Below are 15,608 nucleotides of genomic sequence, written 5' to 3'. Positions count from 1 at the left end.
CATGTTCTTTTACTGGTTTACGGAACTACACTTACTTTAAATACAATTTGACTTTTCAAAATAATTTTATTACGGTTCCTATACGTAACTCTACTTGATTATGTACTTAGGTATTTTTAAATTCTTAAAGGAAAGGCTTTTCGCTTTTATTCCAGTTAGTTTTCGTTTGAAAAATTAACTTTAATTTAGCATGATGCATTATTTACACATTTGTTGTTCTTTGAAAATATTGGGTTCATACCTTTCCTCTCAAGTATGGGCTAGTTCTTTAAGCTTTTGTTTCTATGGTTGTGATACTTGATTTTGTTTTTAACTAATCTTTTTCTTTTATGAACACCACCAGTAGTCTCAGTTTTCCTTCTCTTGTGAATTTCATATTCCTCTAAGTCAGCTTGGATTTGTTTCTATCTAGAGTGTTGTTTGTCCTCTTAATTGTCCTTCTTTAGTCAAAGGTTCCTTCTTGAAACTTCACTGTCGATTGAGTTATCTTTCCTGACGAGTGTTGCATTCTTTTGGACCAATGGAAAGCTTGGTTGGTGTCTCATGCTTCGTGGATCTTGTTTGAACTCTCTTGATTTAAGATCTTTTCTTGTTTGGTCTGATTTCTTTTAAGTACATCTTAAATATTCTTGAATGTTCTTATGTGATGGCAATTTCAAATGTATTCTTAGAGTTTTGATGTGAACTTTTGAAACAAGTTTTGGATTCTCTTAAGAAATTTAAATCAATTCTTCTCGCTTAAAATTGCATTCATAGCTATTCTTTAAATTGACAAAGTTGTTTTGAAGTTGGCATGCACTATTTTAAATAAAGTTTTGAAACTGACTGATAAGCAAATTTTTACCACGAAGTTTCCTTTTCTAAATAAAGTTTAACTTGTTCCATATTTGCTATAAAATTTCATACACGCTTGTTTGAATTTAAACTTTGAGAATTCTTGAACAAACTTTTGATTTTCTTACAACCTTGCCACAATATCAGTGTATACCTTTATCTGATTGAGTACCTAAATGTCTTTTAGGATTTTTGAAAAATTGTTTTGGCCTTAACCCAATTGACTTTCATTTTTCAAACCTCACCTATTCACTCTTTTACTTGGAAACTATTTAGACAAAATGCAATTTTGTTTCTTTTAACTATTTTGCCATTTTGATATTTGTTTCTGTCACCCTTCTGTGAAATGCGAGTTACATACCTTTCTTTTAGCACATGAGATGATGTTCTTACAGTTTTTCATTTTTTATATATTCAAATGTATTCTGTGTACTTAATCATGAATTTTAAACTTTGAGAGTATCATCACTAGCTTTAGTTAACCTTTTTCTATAGTTTCATACATGTTAACTCAGCTTGATTTAGTTCCAAACTACTGCCTTGCTTATCCTTTTTGTGTTCCTATCAGTTATCTCTGATTCAGGAGTCATCCTTGAGGATGTTAAACTGAATTTCTTTCCAATACTCTACATCAATTGTACATCCTTGTTTACTTGTACATTCAGTAGTTCTTTCAAAACTCTTGCGGAGATTATCCTTGTTGTTTGTCCTTCTTTTTCAAAATCTTTTATCTTTCTGGGTAAACTCAAGAATTGTTTTGAGGTCACGTGCGATCTTTAGGTATAGTAATGTGATGCGTTAGTTCATTAAGACCTGTTTGTGGATACAGAAGGTGAAGCGGTAAGTGTGTAACGTTATGAGAAGTTGCGAGAGTTTTGTTTCCCGTGGAAGAGTCTGCGGATGTTAGGTTTGTGACTAGTTCGTGGAGTTGCGGCATACCGGTTGATGGGTACTGCTCAACACTGGTGGCAGGAGAAGTTCCGACTGTTTCTTTTGTGATTTTTACTTATGATTTTTAGTTTCTAACTGGTATGGTTTTGAACCATGTTAAAAAGGGTTTTAAATGCTAACATGATTTTCAAATTTGGTTTGAAAACTTTTGGTTTAAATGTTTTGCTTTTGAAATTAAATCAAAACTCTTGGTCTGAATAATATGGTTTACAGAAAAAGTGAGTTTTACGATTTTCTTGATTTGTGATTTGGTTTATAATTTATCTTATCAAAACGAGATTCAAATTGAAAGGTTTTGATTTAAGAATAAATGAATTTTTGAGCCTTTTGAAAAAGCTTTCCTAATGAACTGATTTAGATTAAACTTGTTTTTACAGCTTTCCGAAATATTACAAAAGCAATATTTGGTTTTGAAACTATGTCGAAAATTCTTGGTTTTGAGGATGTTGTTTAAAAAGAAAACTGAGTTCTCCGATTATGTTCATTTGTGAATTTGGTTTCCAAATTATCTTATCGAAAGGAATTCAAACTGAGAAGTTTTTATTTACGAACAACCATGATTTCAAGTAGTTGACTTTCGAGTAAACAATTTTTGGCTCTTTTGAAATAGTTTTAACAATGAACTCATTTATATGGAACTTGATTTAAAGGTTTTAAAAAGTATTACAAAAATGGGTAATGATTTTAAGAAAAATTTCGGATGCATAATTATGATAATCAGAGTGACGCAGCGGAAGGAAAAAGGGAACATTGGCACGGTAGGACGATTTGATGGGGATATATCGCATAACTCGGATTTTCGAGGGCGAAAATCTTTTTAAGGAGGGGAGTATGTAAGAACCCGCGTTTTCACGTAAAACCGTTTTAATAAAATAATTTTAGTGTCCGTAATAGATTCAAAATTTAGAAGTTTTAATTAGAAAATATAAATGTAAAATTTGGTTTCAGTAAATTTTTCTGAGTCAGAAAATGTATTTTCTGAGAAAAATCGAGAAAAGCCGCGAACCGATAGCCGAACCGGCCGAACCAGTTTAAGTCTGTCCGATGCTGTGTTTTTAGAAAAATAAGATTTTGGAAAATTGGTTTATTGTTTTAAAAGGACAAAAATAATTTTTGAATTGAAAATCGGGCACTAATCTTAAAGGTTTTGGCCCACTTATCAGAAATGCTAACGGGTTGGACCGGGTCCAAACCGGGCCCAAGGTCCAACATATATAAGCTCACTTAATGAGCTTTTCAGCTCATTCATGCCCTAATTTGATGAGAGGGGCGCAGCTGCCATGAGAGGAAAGGGAGAAGAGAAAATACTATTCACCCTCACCTTCTTTTGTTTGTAACTTGAGCTACGGACCTCCGATTGACGAGCCGTTTGCGCCCACGCGAAACTCTCGACAAGCTCTTCCTTTCTATCTAAATTTTTCTAGTAAGAAATTTCTGTTCATTCTCCAGTTTCGTGCCCTAGTAGTTCTACATTTTTAAGTTTAGTTCTTGAATAAATTTTGTGGTTTTGCTTGTTTAGGTGATCTCTAGTGGTGGATAAATGTTGGATTTTACCCCTAATCATGTTAGGTAAGGTAAGATTTTACTAAATCCTTGTGTGTAGTTGTTTTGTGTATCTTAGGTTTTGATGTTGGTATGTATATGTGATATTAGATTGAGTTTTGGTGTTTATTGGAGTTGATTGAGGCTTTGGATCAAGCTTGGTTGCTTCGTTTTGATGTTGAGAATGTTTTGGGAATCGGCCAAGGTATGGTTTCAGTTTCTTTTATGTAATATGTAATGTTCATGGACACTTAAGCTAGTTGACTCTAAGATAGGATTGAATGATATTGGTGTATAAATAATTATTCGTGAATTGATGTAAATGTTGGTTATATTGGAGTAGTGTGGTTGATGGTGATTGTTGGGAATTATATGCATTGATGAGTATTTATGGTGATTAGTTATATTAGGAAATAATGAGGATTGTGGGAATTTATAGTATTAATCTAATGTGCAATGGTGGTTTGGAATAAAGGATCTTGATGATTATGATGTGTGATGATGTATGTTGATGATGGTTTTTGGATATTGAGTTTTGTGGTTGATGTTATGTCAAGGTTGGTGGTTTATTATTGATGTGTAATGTTGTTGAGAGTTGTGGGTGTGATTGATAATTGATGATGGATTGTGAAAATGATATTGATGAATGAAGAGAATTAAGATTATTTGTGAGGATTTTTTATTGTTGGAGAATAATGATTTTGATGGTGTGGGATAGTGTGAATGGGAGATTATTGATGGTTGAGATTGAGGAATGAGTGGCATGAGCTTTTGAGTTGATTTGGTAGCATTTGGATTGTGAGAAGTTTGGTTTTGATATTAGAGTTTTGGTAAAAGTAAGTTTTTAAGGTTTTTGGTAAAAATAGATTTTTGGTGAACTTTGACGGATCATAACTTGAGCCTCAGTTTTCAAAATTGGTTGGGATTTGCTTTAAGTTAAAGTTCGTTGAAAACCCTCCGATTTGATATAAAGTTTGTGAAATTTAGAATTTTGTAGAGGGCGTTATGATCATTCAAAGTTGGTGTTGAAAATCTGAAATTCTGCAAAGTTGCATAATTTTAGGATTTTCTGATATGTGCGCACGTATAGCCTTGTGCGCATGCACACTCTGCGAAGATTGTGACCTGGGCGCACGCACAGACCTGTGCTTCCGCACATGCAGAGGCAGACAATCTGCTTGCAGCGCTGGCACAGCTTGTGCGTGCGCACACCAATGGAAAATTGCAACTTGTGCGTACGCACACTTTAAAAATTTTCCTGGGCGTGCGGACGCACACGCCCTCTTTCATAATTTTAAACTTTGTTTTCAACTATTTTACCTTTCGGACAAGGTTGTAAGCTTCTATAACACCATTTCAAGACTCTTGGACTTATTTCTAGAGAGCATTGATATATGGGAAAGGTCCTAGGGGTTTAAGTTGAGTTTTCCTTTGAAAAGTTAGCAAACGGAGGTTTAGGCTTCTGGTGTATTGCGGATGAGTTAGTTGAGGGAGAAGGAAGAGTGGTGCATATAGTGATTATTGACAATGAATTGAGAAATTGGTGAACTAATGAGCTCGTAATGGAAGTGATGAATTGATGATGGTTATGATGAGTTGAAGACTCAAAGAGGAATGATGATCTTGTTGAATAATGAGAGTGTGCCAGGCACTATATCCCTGGGTTAAGTATGATAAGTCTGCAAAGTATTATGTCCTTGTGATTGAACCATGATTGATAATATTTCCTACTGCAAGAGTGGGTCAGGCACTATATCCTTGGGTTATGCATGCAACTGTGCTCAGCACTATATCCGTGGGTCAATAGAGTGTGCTCGACACTATATTCGTGGGTGCGACAGAAAAGCGACATCTGAAAGGATGTGTCGGGTTGGCATTTATAGACCGACAAGTGATATCACGAGCCAATAGGATAGGCATTCATCATATGCATCTTTTATGTGCTTGCTTGCTTTGATTACGTGAGTTTGCCTAATTGTATAACATGCCTATTTTCTTACTTGAACTACTTGCTTTATATGCTTCTACTTGTGTTTTATTTGTTTGCATTAATTGTGATTGTCTAGTGCTAAGGAGGTTAGGTAGGCGGTGGTGATGAGATCGCACGGAGGTTAGGTTGGTGAAGGTTGTGGGATACAGCGGTGTGATTAGTGTTAGTTAGAACTCCCCTAGGTCAGATAACCCAGTTTATGGTTTAAGTTCTTCTTTTATTTATATTGTTAAGCTTGAATACCCGTATGCAATGTGAAGTTCTAGGATTGCCTTTGGCGTCCCGGGGCCTTACATCTTACATCATTGGGCACTGTTACCATACTGAGAATCTTCGGTTCTCATTCCATACTTTGTTGTTGTTTTTCAGATGCAGGTAATCTACTTCGGTGAGATTGCGGATATGGTGACGGAGTGGAGTATGGTTCCTCCTTGGTTTAATTTATTTTACTTTGTTATAGTTACTCTCACATCTTTTTGTGTTTTATCTTTATGGCCTTAGAGGCTTACTTGAGGGATAGGTTGTATAAGCTGTTTTAATTTTAAAACTCTGTATATTTCTATTTGTAACTAGTCGGCTTAAACTCCGCAAGCTGCGGCTAGTTCTCTATGATTATTATATTCTTATATTTATATATGTTCCATTCTCTTACACCCATACCTTGTACCTTATGCGTTAGTTTCTTGTGAACGTCTCACGCTTTTGTAATTTTGTTTTGAGCTTACTCCTTCATCAGGCTTCTAGATTATATTATTTCTTTCTACATATAAATATGTATAAGCCTTAGGATTGTCGTAACCTCTGATTAACCTTTGCTTTACGGCTAGAGGTAAGGCTTAGGGTAATTGGGGTGTTACAAACCCCTTAAGGGAGTAACAAAAGGGGTTGAGATGACTCTTGGTTCTTGGAAGGGCCTTGTGGATTTCTCAGTAGCACCCATGGACAATTTTAAAATTGTCATCGGGCTTGATTTGCAAAGAAAGGCAAATATAATATATATGCCATACTACAATATAGTATGCGTCATGGAGAAAGGGTTTCCATGCATGGTCCCTACAATCTCAAAGGCTGGAGAAATTCTGATGCTCTCGACCATGCAACTAAAGAAAGGTTTCAAAAAGAAGGAGATGATGTCTTTGGCTTTACTACAAGAGGAGTCAACAGCCAAAGGAGAAGATGTTTCCCCTAAAATCAAGGAAGTCCTTGAAGAAAATAAGGATGTGATACCTTTCGAGTTACCAAAGCATTACCACCTAGAAGAAAGATGGATGACAACATTGAATTGGAGTTAGGAGCGAAACCGCCTATCTCAAAACCATACAGGATGGCGCCCATTTCTATAGTTGAAGGAGATATTGTGCATACCATTAAGGAAGGGTTGCATCACGATCCATTAGCTAAGAAGTTGGTGGAGTTGGTTAGGGAAGGTAAGACCAAAAGATTTTGGCTAGAAAATGACCTTCTCTACATTAAAGGAAGAAGACTATACGTCCCTAAATGGGAAAATCTAAGAAGAAAATTAGTGAGAGAATGCCACGACACCAAGTGGGCTGGTTACCAAGGTCAGCGAAGGACCTTGGCACTCATTGAATCTTCTTATTATCGGCCTCAAATTAGAGATGAAGTGGAGAGCTATGTGAAGACTTGTCTTGTGTGCCAACAAGATAAGATTGAAAACAAGACACCAAGTGGGTTGTTAGAACCTCTGCCTCCATCAGAGCGACCGTGGAAAAGTGTCTCTTTAGATTTCATCTCTGCCTTACCGAGGTCCGATGGGTTTGGATCTATTCTTGTGGTAGTGGATCGATTTTCGAAGTATGCTACCTTTATACCTGCCCCTACTGATTGCACTGCAGAGGAAGCAGCACGACTATTCTTCAAGAATGTAGTGAAGTACTGGGGATTGCCTAAGAGCATCATTAGTGATCGAGATCCACGCTTCATAAGACGACTATGGACAGAGCTGTTCAAACTCATTGGGTCAGAGCTTCATTTTTCAACAAGCTTCCATCCTCAAACCAATTAGCAGACTGAGAGAGTGTTACTTAAGGCATTTCGTAAGCGCTAATCAGAAAAATTGGACAAAACTCTTCGACATTACTCAGTTTTCATACAATTTGCAAAAGAGTGAGTCTACAGGAAAGAGTCTGTTCGGGATTGTGACTGGACAACAACCGTTTACACCTCACTCTCTTTCTTCCTCTTACTTAGGGAAGAGCCCTGGAGCTTATCATATGATTAAGTCATGGAAAGAACAAGCAGATGTCACTCGTTTTTACCTCGACAAAGCTGCCAAGAGGATGAAGAAATGGGCAGATAAGAAGAGAAGGCATGCAAGCTATCAAGTGGGAGACAAGATAATGATCAAACTTCTTCCACAACAATTCAAAGCCTTTCGTAAAGTTCATAAGGGTTTAATCTGCAAATATGAAGGGCCATTTGAGATCATTGGACGTGTTGGGGAGGTTGCTTATAAAGTACAACTCCCTCCCTCTACGAAGATCCAGCCGGTCTTCTATGTGAGTATGCTTAAACCATATCATGGAGACCAAGACGAACCGAGTAGAGGTGACTCGAGTCGTGCTCCGCCCGTGGTGATTAGATCATTTGATAAAGAAATCGAAGAGATCTTAGCTAATCGCATCGTGCTACGAAGAGGAGTACCACCAAGTATCCAATACTTGATCAAGTGGAAAGGACTCTCGATAATCGAAGCTAGTTGGGAAACTCGTGAAGATTTGTGGCAATTCCCAGAACACCTACAGCGCTATCATGAACAGAAGGCGACGAGGACGTCTGCGCAATAAGTGAGGGAGAATGTCACGGTAAATTTTAGAAAGCTAAATTTAACAGTATTTGTATAGTTTTTTGGAGTATTTGAGAATGCTCTAAATGGTTCCGGAACGTTCTAGAATGTCCTAAAAGGTTCTGGAATACCCTAGAAGGTTCTAGAAGACTTTTAGAAGGTCATAGAATATTCTAAAAGAGTGTAGATGTATATAGAAGTATACAGAATGGTATGGAATAATCTAGAAACATTTAGAAAGTTGTGGTAGGATAGGTATTTGTAAAGAAGGTTTTGGATGATTAATCTGGACCGTTGATTAGATTTAATCCTAACCATCAATTAAAGAGGTAGATGGCTATAAATAGGGGTAAGAATTAGAGTTTATGTGTGTGAATAATTTGTAACCAACACTTGAATAATAAAGTGTTATTTACACCAAAACTTCATTTTTCTTGTGTTCTCTTGTATTCTTAGCTTTCTTGCTAAGTATTGAGGGTTAAGCTGACTTAGTCTTAATTCAAGAGGTTGAGTAAGTTCGAGTGCCAGCACGGTAACGTTGGAGTGCGTTTAAGGCCGTAACATAACTCACACTTAATACTAGAATAAACTGTTTTGAGACTTGATCAAAGTAAAAACAAAACAATGTTATTTAATCTTGTATCCAATGTGAGCCAATTCAGTATTTTATTGACTGACTAATTATTAAAGAGAGTCCAGAAACTAATATGATATTTAGATCTAAATTTCAGAGAGACCAGAGAGACTAACACAAGCACACGCCAACATAGAATGACAAAACAAACAAGATTTGGATTTGAATTTTGAAGTTTCAACAAGGATGAAAATGTGTAAGATAAGCCTCGGCAAGCATTTGACCCAATTGAACTTGAGCCTCCGTAGTTAGGTGAAGATTATCTTCCTTCAACTGCAATCCCTTGGCGTCGACGCACATCACATTCGAAATATCAATCGCCTTTTGTGCCTCTCTCACTTTCTCCATGTACTCAGATCCCGAAGCTATTGCAACCTGTACCCAAAGCCCGCATCATTTTCTATTTTTATTTGCCAGACACACTACTCTACAAGAAAAAAGGGCAAGATGGGAATTTACGAAACCTGAATGATTGGAAGAGAAGGGAGATTAAGGTCTTGACGAACGTTTTGGATGAGATTCTCCATATTGACCTTGTAAGCCTCAGCGTCTTCCTCACTTGACGTGTCGCTCTCTCCTTGGTACCACAACAACGCTTTGATCGCACTCTTATCATCTTCCTTCACGCTCTCCTTCGCTCTCTTCACCATGTTCTCGTACAATTCTTCACCACGCGCCCACTCCTTTATGGCCGTGCCCCCCGCCGCGCACGGCACCAATCCCAAAGGGGAGTCCACGCGCCGTCGCACAGCGTTCGCGAAGCTCATGCCGGGACCCACCCCGCATACTTTCTTGGTGTCGATGTCGGCGTGGAGGGGCTCGTGTGCATGTTCCCATCGGAGGGCGGCGCTGAGGCGGTGGGTGGAAAGGTCAGAGCTGCACTCCGGCGGTACGACGCCGTCCCAGTGCTGTGTCGTCCGGTGGAGGTGGTGGTCGTAGGTCTTGATGACGCCTCCGCGACCGGCCATGTTGCTCTGGCCGGATAGAATGAAGATGTTCATTTTGCGTGGGTTGAGGTTGGGATCTGTATTGGATTCTATTCTTCCATTGTTACCTGTGAGTGTAAGTTTTGTTCTCAAGTCTTAACCCAATATGAAGAAGGTTCTGAAGCTTGCCTTGCACACAAGTCCAACCCATAACGAAACTCTCAGTAATTAAATGAGTGGGCCTAATGGTTATCCGTTTTTGTTGGTGGGTGGACTTATTCAATTGTATAGGCCCAAGAAAATCATAGGCCGTTCTTCCACAATTACAATGATCTCCAATGAGTTCTTCTTCTTCATATACTAGCAGAAGTTATCACTACAATAAAGAGGCAATCAAAAGTAACAATTAGATGGGTAATCGTTCATGCCATACTTCACTAGCCAACTCGTCTCTTCGTTTTTGAATTTAAGGTGCCCGAGCTTATTTCCCAATCTCCTCTCTGGATTAGATGTATATTTGACCTTTTTTTTTGTCTCTCTGGACTAATCCGCTGCGGTACTGAACTCCATTTAAGGGTTTGCCGTTGGCCAATGGGTTGCTGTATGCACAAGGCGGGATTCGAACCCCCCGACACTTGCTTAAGCGGACTAGTGAGCTAACTACTAGACCAACCTAACTTGGTTGATGTATATTTTACCTTTTACGCTCTCCTGCACAAAACTCCTGCCATGGATCATCATCACGTACACAAGAACACAAGGAAAAGAACGGCCCAGCCCATTGCAACAATAAACAACATGGGATAGCCCAAACAAAACTAACCAACTGTATACAAAAACAAAAACACTAACCAACTTGCCATCAGCATTCAGCAACGTGCTGACTTGTACCCATCAAAGTAAAGGATTTTAAATATAATTTATAACCATCAAGCAAGATCCTGATCCTTGTACTGGTGAAGATAAACGTGACTTATAGTTATAACTCTAAAGGGTCTTTCATTTACTATTTTTCCGTATACATGCTTAGAAAGATGAAGTATATGCGTATACCCTAAAATTAATTATTAAAATTAATTATTAATATAAAATATATATTAAAATATAAATATATATTAAAAATAAATTAGACTACATATATTTATATATAAATATATTTAAAAAATTAGAGAATCAACCAAAATATAAGTTAATTCTTTTTTCAATTTTAAAATTTTAAAAAATAGAGTTGTAGGGGTTGGATTTTTTTTAATAAACAGGTTTTTTAATTAATTGACTAGAGTTAGCTTTGGTCTTAATTGATTTCTTAGCGAAACCCATGCATTTGTAACTGGTTTTAATGTATGAATATTGTTCCGTCCTAAATGCGCCGAAGTCTGTAGCTTTCAGTCGAGCACCTGGATCTTTGATCGAGCTATACGTCGTCCAGGTATAAATATGTGGTTTTAACATCGGCCTTCTGAAATACGGCGGTGGGAGCACCTGCACAAAGCACTCCGACGCTCAAGTAAGTATGTGAGTTATAAGAGATGATAATAATAAAATCAAAGTAAGTTATGTGACCTGAGCTTTTATGAGTTAGAGGGATTAGTTTTATAGACATCTTGCGTTAGTGGTGGATCTCGTAGGTTCCGATTCCTCTGGTGAGTACAGTTATCAGTATCTTTGACTTGTATAGAATCGTGTTTGAGTAATGTAGTCTGTTTGAGGATAACAGTTTTAGAAGATAACCTTATGATTAGTGACATGTGCTGTTTTGTTTGTTTCCGTTCTTTGAGGTAAGTTCGTGAATGAGTTTGTTTGCCTATTATTATGGGTACACGTCAAATATAATTTTTTTAAAAATATATATGAATAAAGAAAGAACTTTTCCCATCCTTAATCCTTCAAATCTATTAAAATAGTTGTTTCTGATTTAATGTTGTTTAATAGGCACGCATGATGATCTAAACACTAAACAGCATAAAACTATAAACTTTAGGAAAGCTTTAAACAAAAGTAGCGATTCCAGAGTTCACATTATAAAAAGACTTGGATCCACGCATCATCAAACATTTGCGTAGCAGAAATCAGATGCACCGAACCCCACACATAAATCCGTCGTAATAGCCAAACCATATATGTATGTAGGACCAAACAGTCAGCATCTGCTGCGCAAGCTTTATTACTAATAGTCAGCAACACCGACCATTGGTCTCCGTGAAAAAGCACATTACACAGACAAGGATTTGATTCGATTTGATTCAGTGGTCAATGTTACAATCATCGTCACTTTCCCTCCATAAACTAATTAATACTGCTAATCAAGTCAACAAAAGCAGAGGAAAAAAGCTAACAATAGAGTGAGTTTAATTTGTAGCAGATGAAGGGATCTTGTCCAAGATATGCAGAGCCTCTTTCATAGAGGGTCTCTTGTGTGGGGCAACTGAGGTACAACTAAGCCCCAACTTGAAGCACGTCAAGATAGCAGTCTCTCTTCCAGCCACGTCAGACTTGATTGCCACGTCGGCCATCCTCAACAACACCCGGTTCTTCTCCTCGTCCACCGAACCCGGTCCAACTCCAAACCACTGCTCCAACTCCCGGTCTGAAACAATCCTCCCACTGAGAAGCTCAAGTAGAACCATTCCAAACGAGTACACGTCCCACTTGGGGTTCGGCCTAATGTTTTGAAGCGACTCTGGTGCTTGATACGCCATTGGAGTCCCACTAATGGATGATGATGTTCCAAGCATTGTTGTTGTTGTTGTTGTTGCAGCATAGGGGCTTGAACCAATGGTTGCACTTTCTTGCTGCTGTTGAAGTAAGTTCCTAGCTGAACCGTTTGCTCTATGGTTAATGTTGTGGTGGTTCAAGATGAGCCGGTCTAGCCCAAAATCACAGATGATTGGTTCCATCTCAGAGTTTAACAAAATGTTGCTGGGTTTGATGTTGCCATGCACGTGTTTCTTCTCGTGAATGAACGCTAACCCTCGCGCAACCCCTTTTGCTATCTTTAACCGAATTTCCAATCCCAAGTTCAAGGGTGATGATGAACCTCCTCTTCCTAAATTATTAAACATGAATTAATTAAAAATTAATAAATAATAATTTAGTCAAACATATCAGATCGTTTGTGATAACTTACTCGGACCGATGGAAGCGAGGGTGGTATTAGAAACGTAGTCGGAGACAAGAAGCTTCTCGTCTTTGGCCCAGCTGAAGGCGCGAAGCCGAACCAAATTTGGGTGGCGAAGCTTGGCAATGGCTCTTACTTGGTTCTCGAAGTCCTTCATCCTCTCAATTCCACATTCACCGATTCTTCGAACGGCGAAGATTCTTCCATCTTCAAGAACTGCCTTGTACACTATGCTGCTGCCGCCACTGTTTCCCAATATATACGCCGATGCCTTCAGGAGATTCTCCAGATCAAGCTTTGTCTCTCCGTCCATCGTCACAAGACTCCCTCCTTTCGCAACCTTGTTGTTTTCTGAGTTCTCCTGCTCACTCTCTGAGCTTGTTGATTCTTCTGATGAGGTCGCTTCTTCTTTCATTGTTAGGCATGAGCAGGGGAGTGATGATGTTGTTTTCGCGTCATTCTCGTGGTTCTGTTTTGTGATGATTATTTCGTCTTTGTTTACGCTGTTGTTGGTTGGTTTTGGATCCCTTTTCTTTCTCTTTTGGTAGACCAAGAGAATGATCAATGCAAGAACGGCCATGCCAGCTAAGTCTCCAACAACAATGGCGGCTATGGTTGCAGGTTTTAGGCCACTCGGTGACACGTTATTGCTTCCTCCTGTTGCGTTTGTTGGTGGTGTTGTGTCGATTGTTTTTGGTATGGCTGCAATTGCAGGTGAAGATGTAGTTGCATTGGTTGGAGGATCAGAGAGTGTAGAAGGAATGGAACACAGAATCTTGAGAGGCTTCCCGCATAGATCAGCATTCCCAGATAGAGATTCGGTTTTCTGGTTGAGTAAAGCAGAAGAATCTGGTATTGGACCTGTGAGGTTGTTGAATGAGAGATCAATAGTGGCGTTTCCAGGAATATGCCTTGCAAATGTTTGTGGAATTGTCCCTGAAACCTTGTTGTAAGAGAGGTTCAAGTACCTCAAGTTTTCCCCACCAAACTCATTTGGTAGAGAACCGTTGAGCAGATTTGATGAAAGATCCAAAACCTCCGTGAAGTTGAAACCACTTGGGACCCTTCCTGAGAAGTAGTTACTCTTGAGTGAAACAGTTGTTAGGTTCTGCAAAGAAGTCAGGGTTTCTGGGATTGAACCACCAAAGGCATTGTCAGAGAGATTGAGAACTTGAAGTCTTGTTAATTTGCCAATGAGCTCTGCTAACTCTCCTGAGATGACATTGTTTGAGAGAGAAAGAACTTGAAGCTGTGAAGAGTTGAAGATGGAATTTGGCAGTGAACCATTGAGGAGGTTGTGGGAGAGATCAAGGTGGCGTAGGTATTGGATCATGCCTAGCTCTTCAGCAATGGAACCAAGAAGCTGGCTATGGGGAAGGTTCAAGCTTGTGACTCTCAGAAAATCCGGGGTACCTGGTGTTCCAATTTCTGTGCATGTGATTCCATTCCATGAACATGGAGTTACATCATCGTAGTTCCATGTATCTAAGACTGATAAAGGGTCACTGAGGATAGAGTACTTGAAGTGAAGCAAGAGAATCCCGTCAGAGTTAAGAGCAAGTACTGATGATTGAAGCACAACAAGAAAAAGAAGAACAACAAAAGATGAGACACTCCACCACAAATGGAGAATGTTAGAGGTAAGGTTCATGATTCCTTGAAAAAACACAACATGTTTGCAACTACAAGTTCATAGTGTAGAAAAAGAGCTCCAGGAGCCAAGGGTGAAGTGCAAGAGACAAAGAAGAAAAAAAGGAGGAGGAGATAGTAACCAACTACAAGCTGTTTGTTTTGTTCACCAAATCAATGATCACTTTAACTCAGTTAACACAAAAACCCCTGTAGAGAGCAGCTAAGATGTGTTGTGTTATGTTATGAGTATGGTAGACAAAAGAGGTTGTAAGAAGATCAAAAAATGATTAAATTCTGTACTAAGAAAATAAAGGAGGGATTGGATTGAGTTGTAGAACAGTAGAAGGAAAGTGGTTGGCTGGTAGCAGAGAAAATTAAGATAATTCTCTTGTTCTGTGTAGTTGATATCTAACGAACTGAACCTAACCAAAGTAAAGATTAATAAAAGGTCTTTAAGAAAGTGAGTTAATTGGTACTGCTGTGCTCTCTCTCTCTCTCTGTCACATATTGAAAACTATAATTTTTCTTAGACATAATTGGCAAAAATGGAGCAGAGAGGAATCTAACTTGGTACTACAGGACACCCGAGTGAGTTGGAGCCCATAACTTGTTGCAGAGTCCACCACTTCACCCCCGTGAATTTGGTATAACCTATACACGAAAAAAAAAATGAAATGAAAATCAATAGTTAATCATTACTGCTTTGATTTTTAGGAAAGTGATTCATTTACATTATTCTTTACATCCTCCTTTATATTAGTTTTTTTTTTTAAATACTACATGTATATCAACATTTACTAAAATCAAATATCAATGTATTTGTGTATAAATATATATGTAGTTTAATTTATTTTTAATGTGTATTTATATTCTAATATGTATTTATATTGATGATTAATTTTAGTATACCCATAGTATAATTATAGTTTTTTTTATATATAACTTTGTATGACTTAGATTAACATGATGAGAAAACTCTTACTTTTGGGAGTTGGATTAGGTCTATTTACTTTTGATATGGTATTAAGCCATTATTTACATGTCTATCATGCAAATTTTATACTTCTCTAAGTCCTTGTATATTTTGAGTGTGATAAAAGGTAATAGAGTTGCACACTATTTAAAAGTAAGATGTCAATAACCTTGAACAATTGCAGCATATAAAAAAAAAATTG

The 15,608-nt window shown here is 38.0% G+C and overlaps 3 protein-coding genes across 3 annotated transcripts; 1 reads left to right on the top strand and 2 right to left on the bottom strand.

Moving 5' to 3' along the window:
- The first annotated feature begins 6,581 nt into the window (after window positions 1-6,581).
- Window positions 6,582-8,124, top strand: LOC140175226 (uncharacterized). Its single transcript, XM_072202176.1, has 2 exons — window positions 6,582-6,744; window positions 7,751-8,124. The coding sequence occupies exons 1-2, from the start codon at window positions 6,582-6,584 to the stop codon at window positions 8,122-8,124; spliced, it is 537 nt and encodes a 178-aa protein (XP_072058277.1).
- Window positions 8,125-8,730: 606 nt separating this feature from the next.
- LOC112711964 (probable carbohydrate esterase At4g34215) lies at window positions 8,731-10,065 on the bottom strand. Its single transcript, XM_025764724.3, has 2 exons — window positions 9,222-10,065; window positions 8,731-9,132 (listed from the first exon to the last, which is right to left on the bottom strand). Exons 1-2 carry the CDS (start codon window positions 9,756-9,758, stop codon window positions 8,935-8,937), a joined length of 735 nt encoding a protein of 244 aa, XP_025620509.1. The 5' UTR covers window positions 9,759-10,065; the 3' UTR covers window positions 8,731-8,934.
- A 1,745-nt stretch (window positions 10,066-11,810) lies between these two features.
- LOC112711963 (receptor protein kinase-like protein At4g34220) lies at window positions 11,811-15,174 on the bottom strand. Its single transcript, XM_025764723.3, has 2 exons — window positions 12,811-15,174; window positions 11,811-12,729 (listed from the first exon to the last, which is right to left on the bottom strand). Exons 1-2 carry the CDS (start codon window positions 14,450-14,452, stop codon window positions 12,032-12,034), a joined length of 2,340 nt encoding a protein of 779 aa, XP_025620508.1. The 5' UTR covers window positions 14,453-15,174; the 3' UTR covers window positions 11,811-12,031.
- Window positions 15,175-15,608: the final 434 nt, after the last annotated feature.

Source organism: Arachis hypogaea, chromosome 9 (assembly GCF_003086295.3).
Source record: "Arachis hypogaea cultivar Tifrunner chromosome 9, arahy.Tifrunner.gnm2.J5K5, whole genome shotgun sequence".
Lineage (NCBI taxonomy): Eukaryota > Viridiplantae > Streptophyta > Magnoliopsida > Fabales > Fabaceae > Arachis > Arachis hypogaea.
Note: the sequence above shows the minus strand (reverse complement) of the source record. Positions and strands in the feature narration are given on the sequence as shown.

What these genes read in the sequence shown, in the direction of transcription:
- LOC140175226 (XM_072202176.1), top strand. Translation starts at nt 6,582, where the DNA reads ATGGATGACAACATTGAATTGGAGTTAGGAGCGAAACCGCCTATCTCA. An exon ending in GGTGGAGTTGGTTAGGGAAG is followed by an intron (nt 6,745 to 7,750) that starts GTAAGACCAAAA and finishes GCAAATATGAAG; the next exon opens with GGCCATTTGAGATCATTGGA.
- LOC112711964 (XM_025764724.3), bottom strand. Translation starts at nt 9,758, where the DNA reads ATGAACATCTTCATTCTATCCGGCCAGAGCAACATGGCCGGTCGCGGA. An exon ending in CTTCTCTTCCAATCATTCAG is followed by an intron (nt 9,133 to 9,221) that starts GTTTCGTAAATT and finishes CTTTGGGTACAG; the next exon opens with GTTGCAATAGCTTCGGGATC.
- LOC112711963 (XM_025764723.3), bottom strand. Translation starts at nt 14,452, where the DNA reads ATGAACCTTACCTCTAACATTCTCCATTTGTGGTGGAGTGTCTCATCT. An exon ending in CCTCGCTTCCATCGGTCCGA is followed by an intron (nt 12,730 to 12,810) that starts GTAAGTTATCAC and finishes TTAATAATTTAG; the next exon opens with GAAGAGGAGGTTCATCATCA.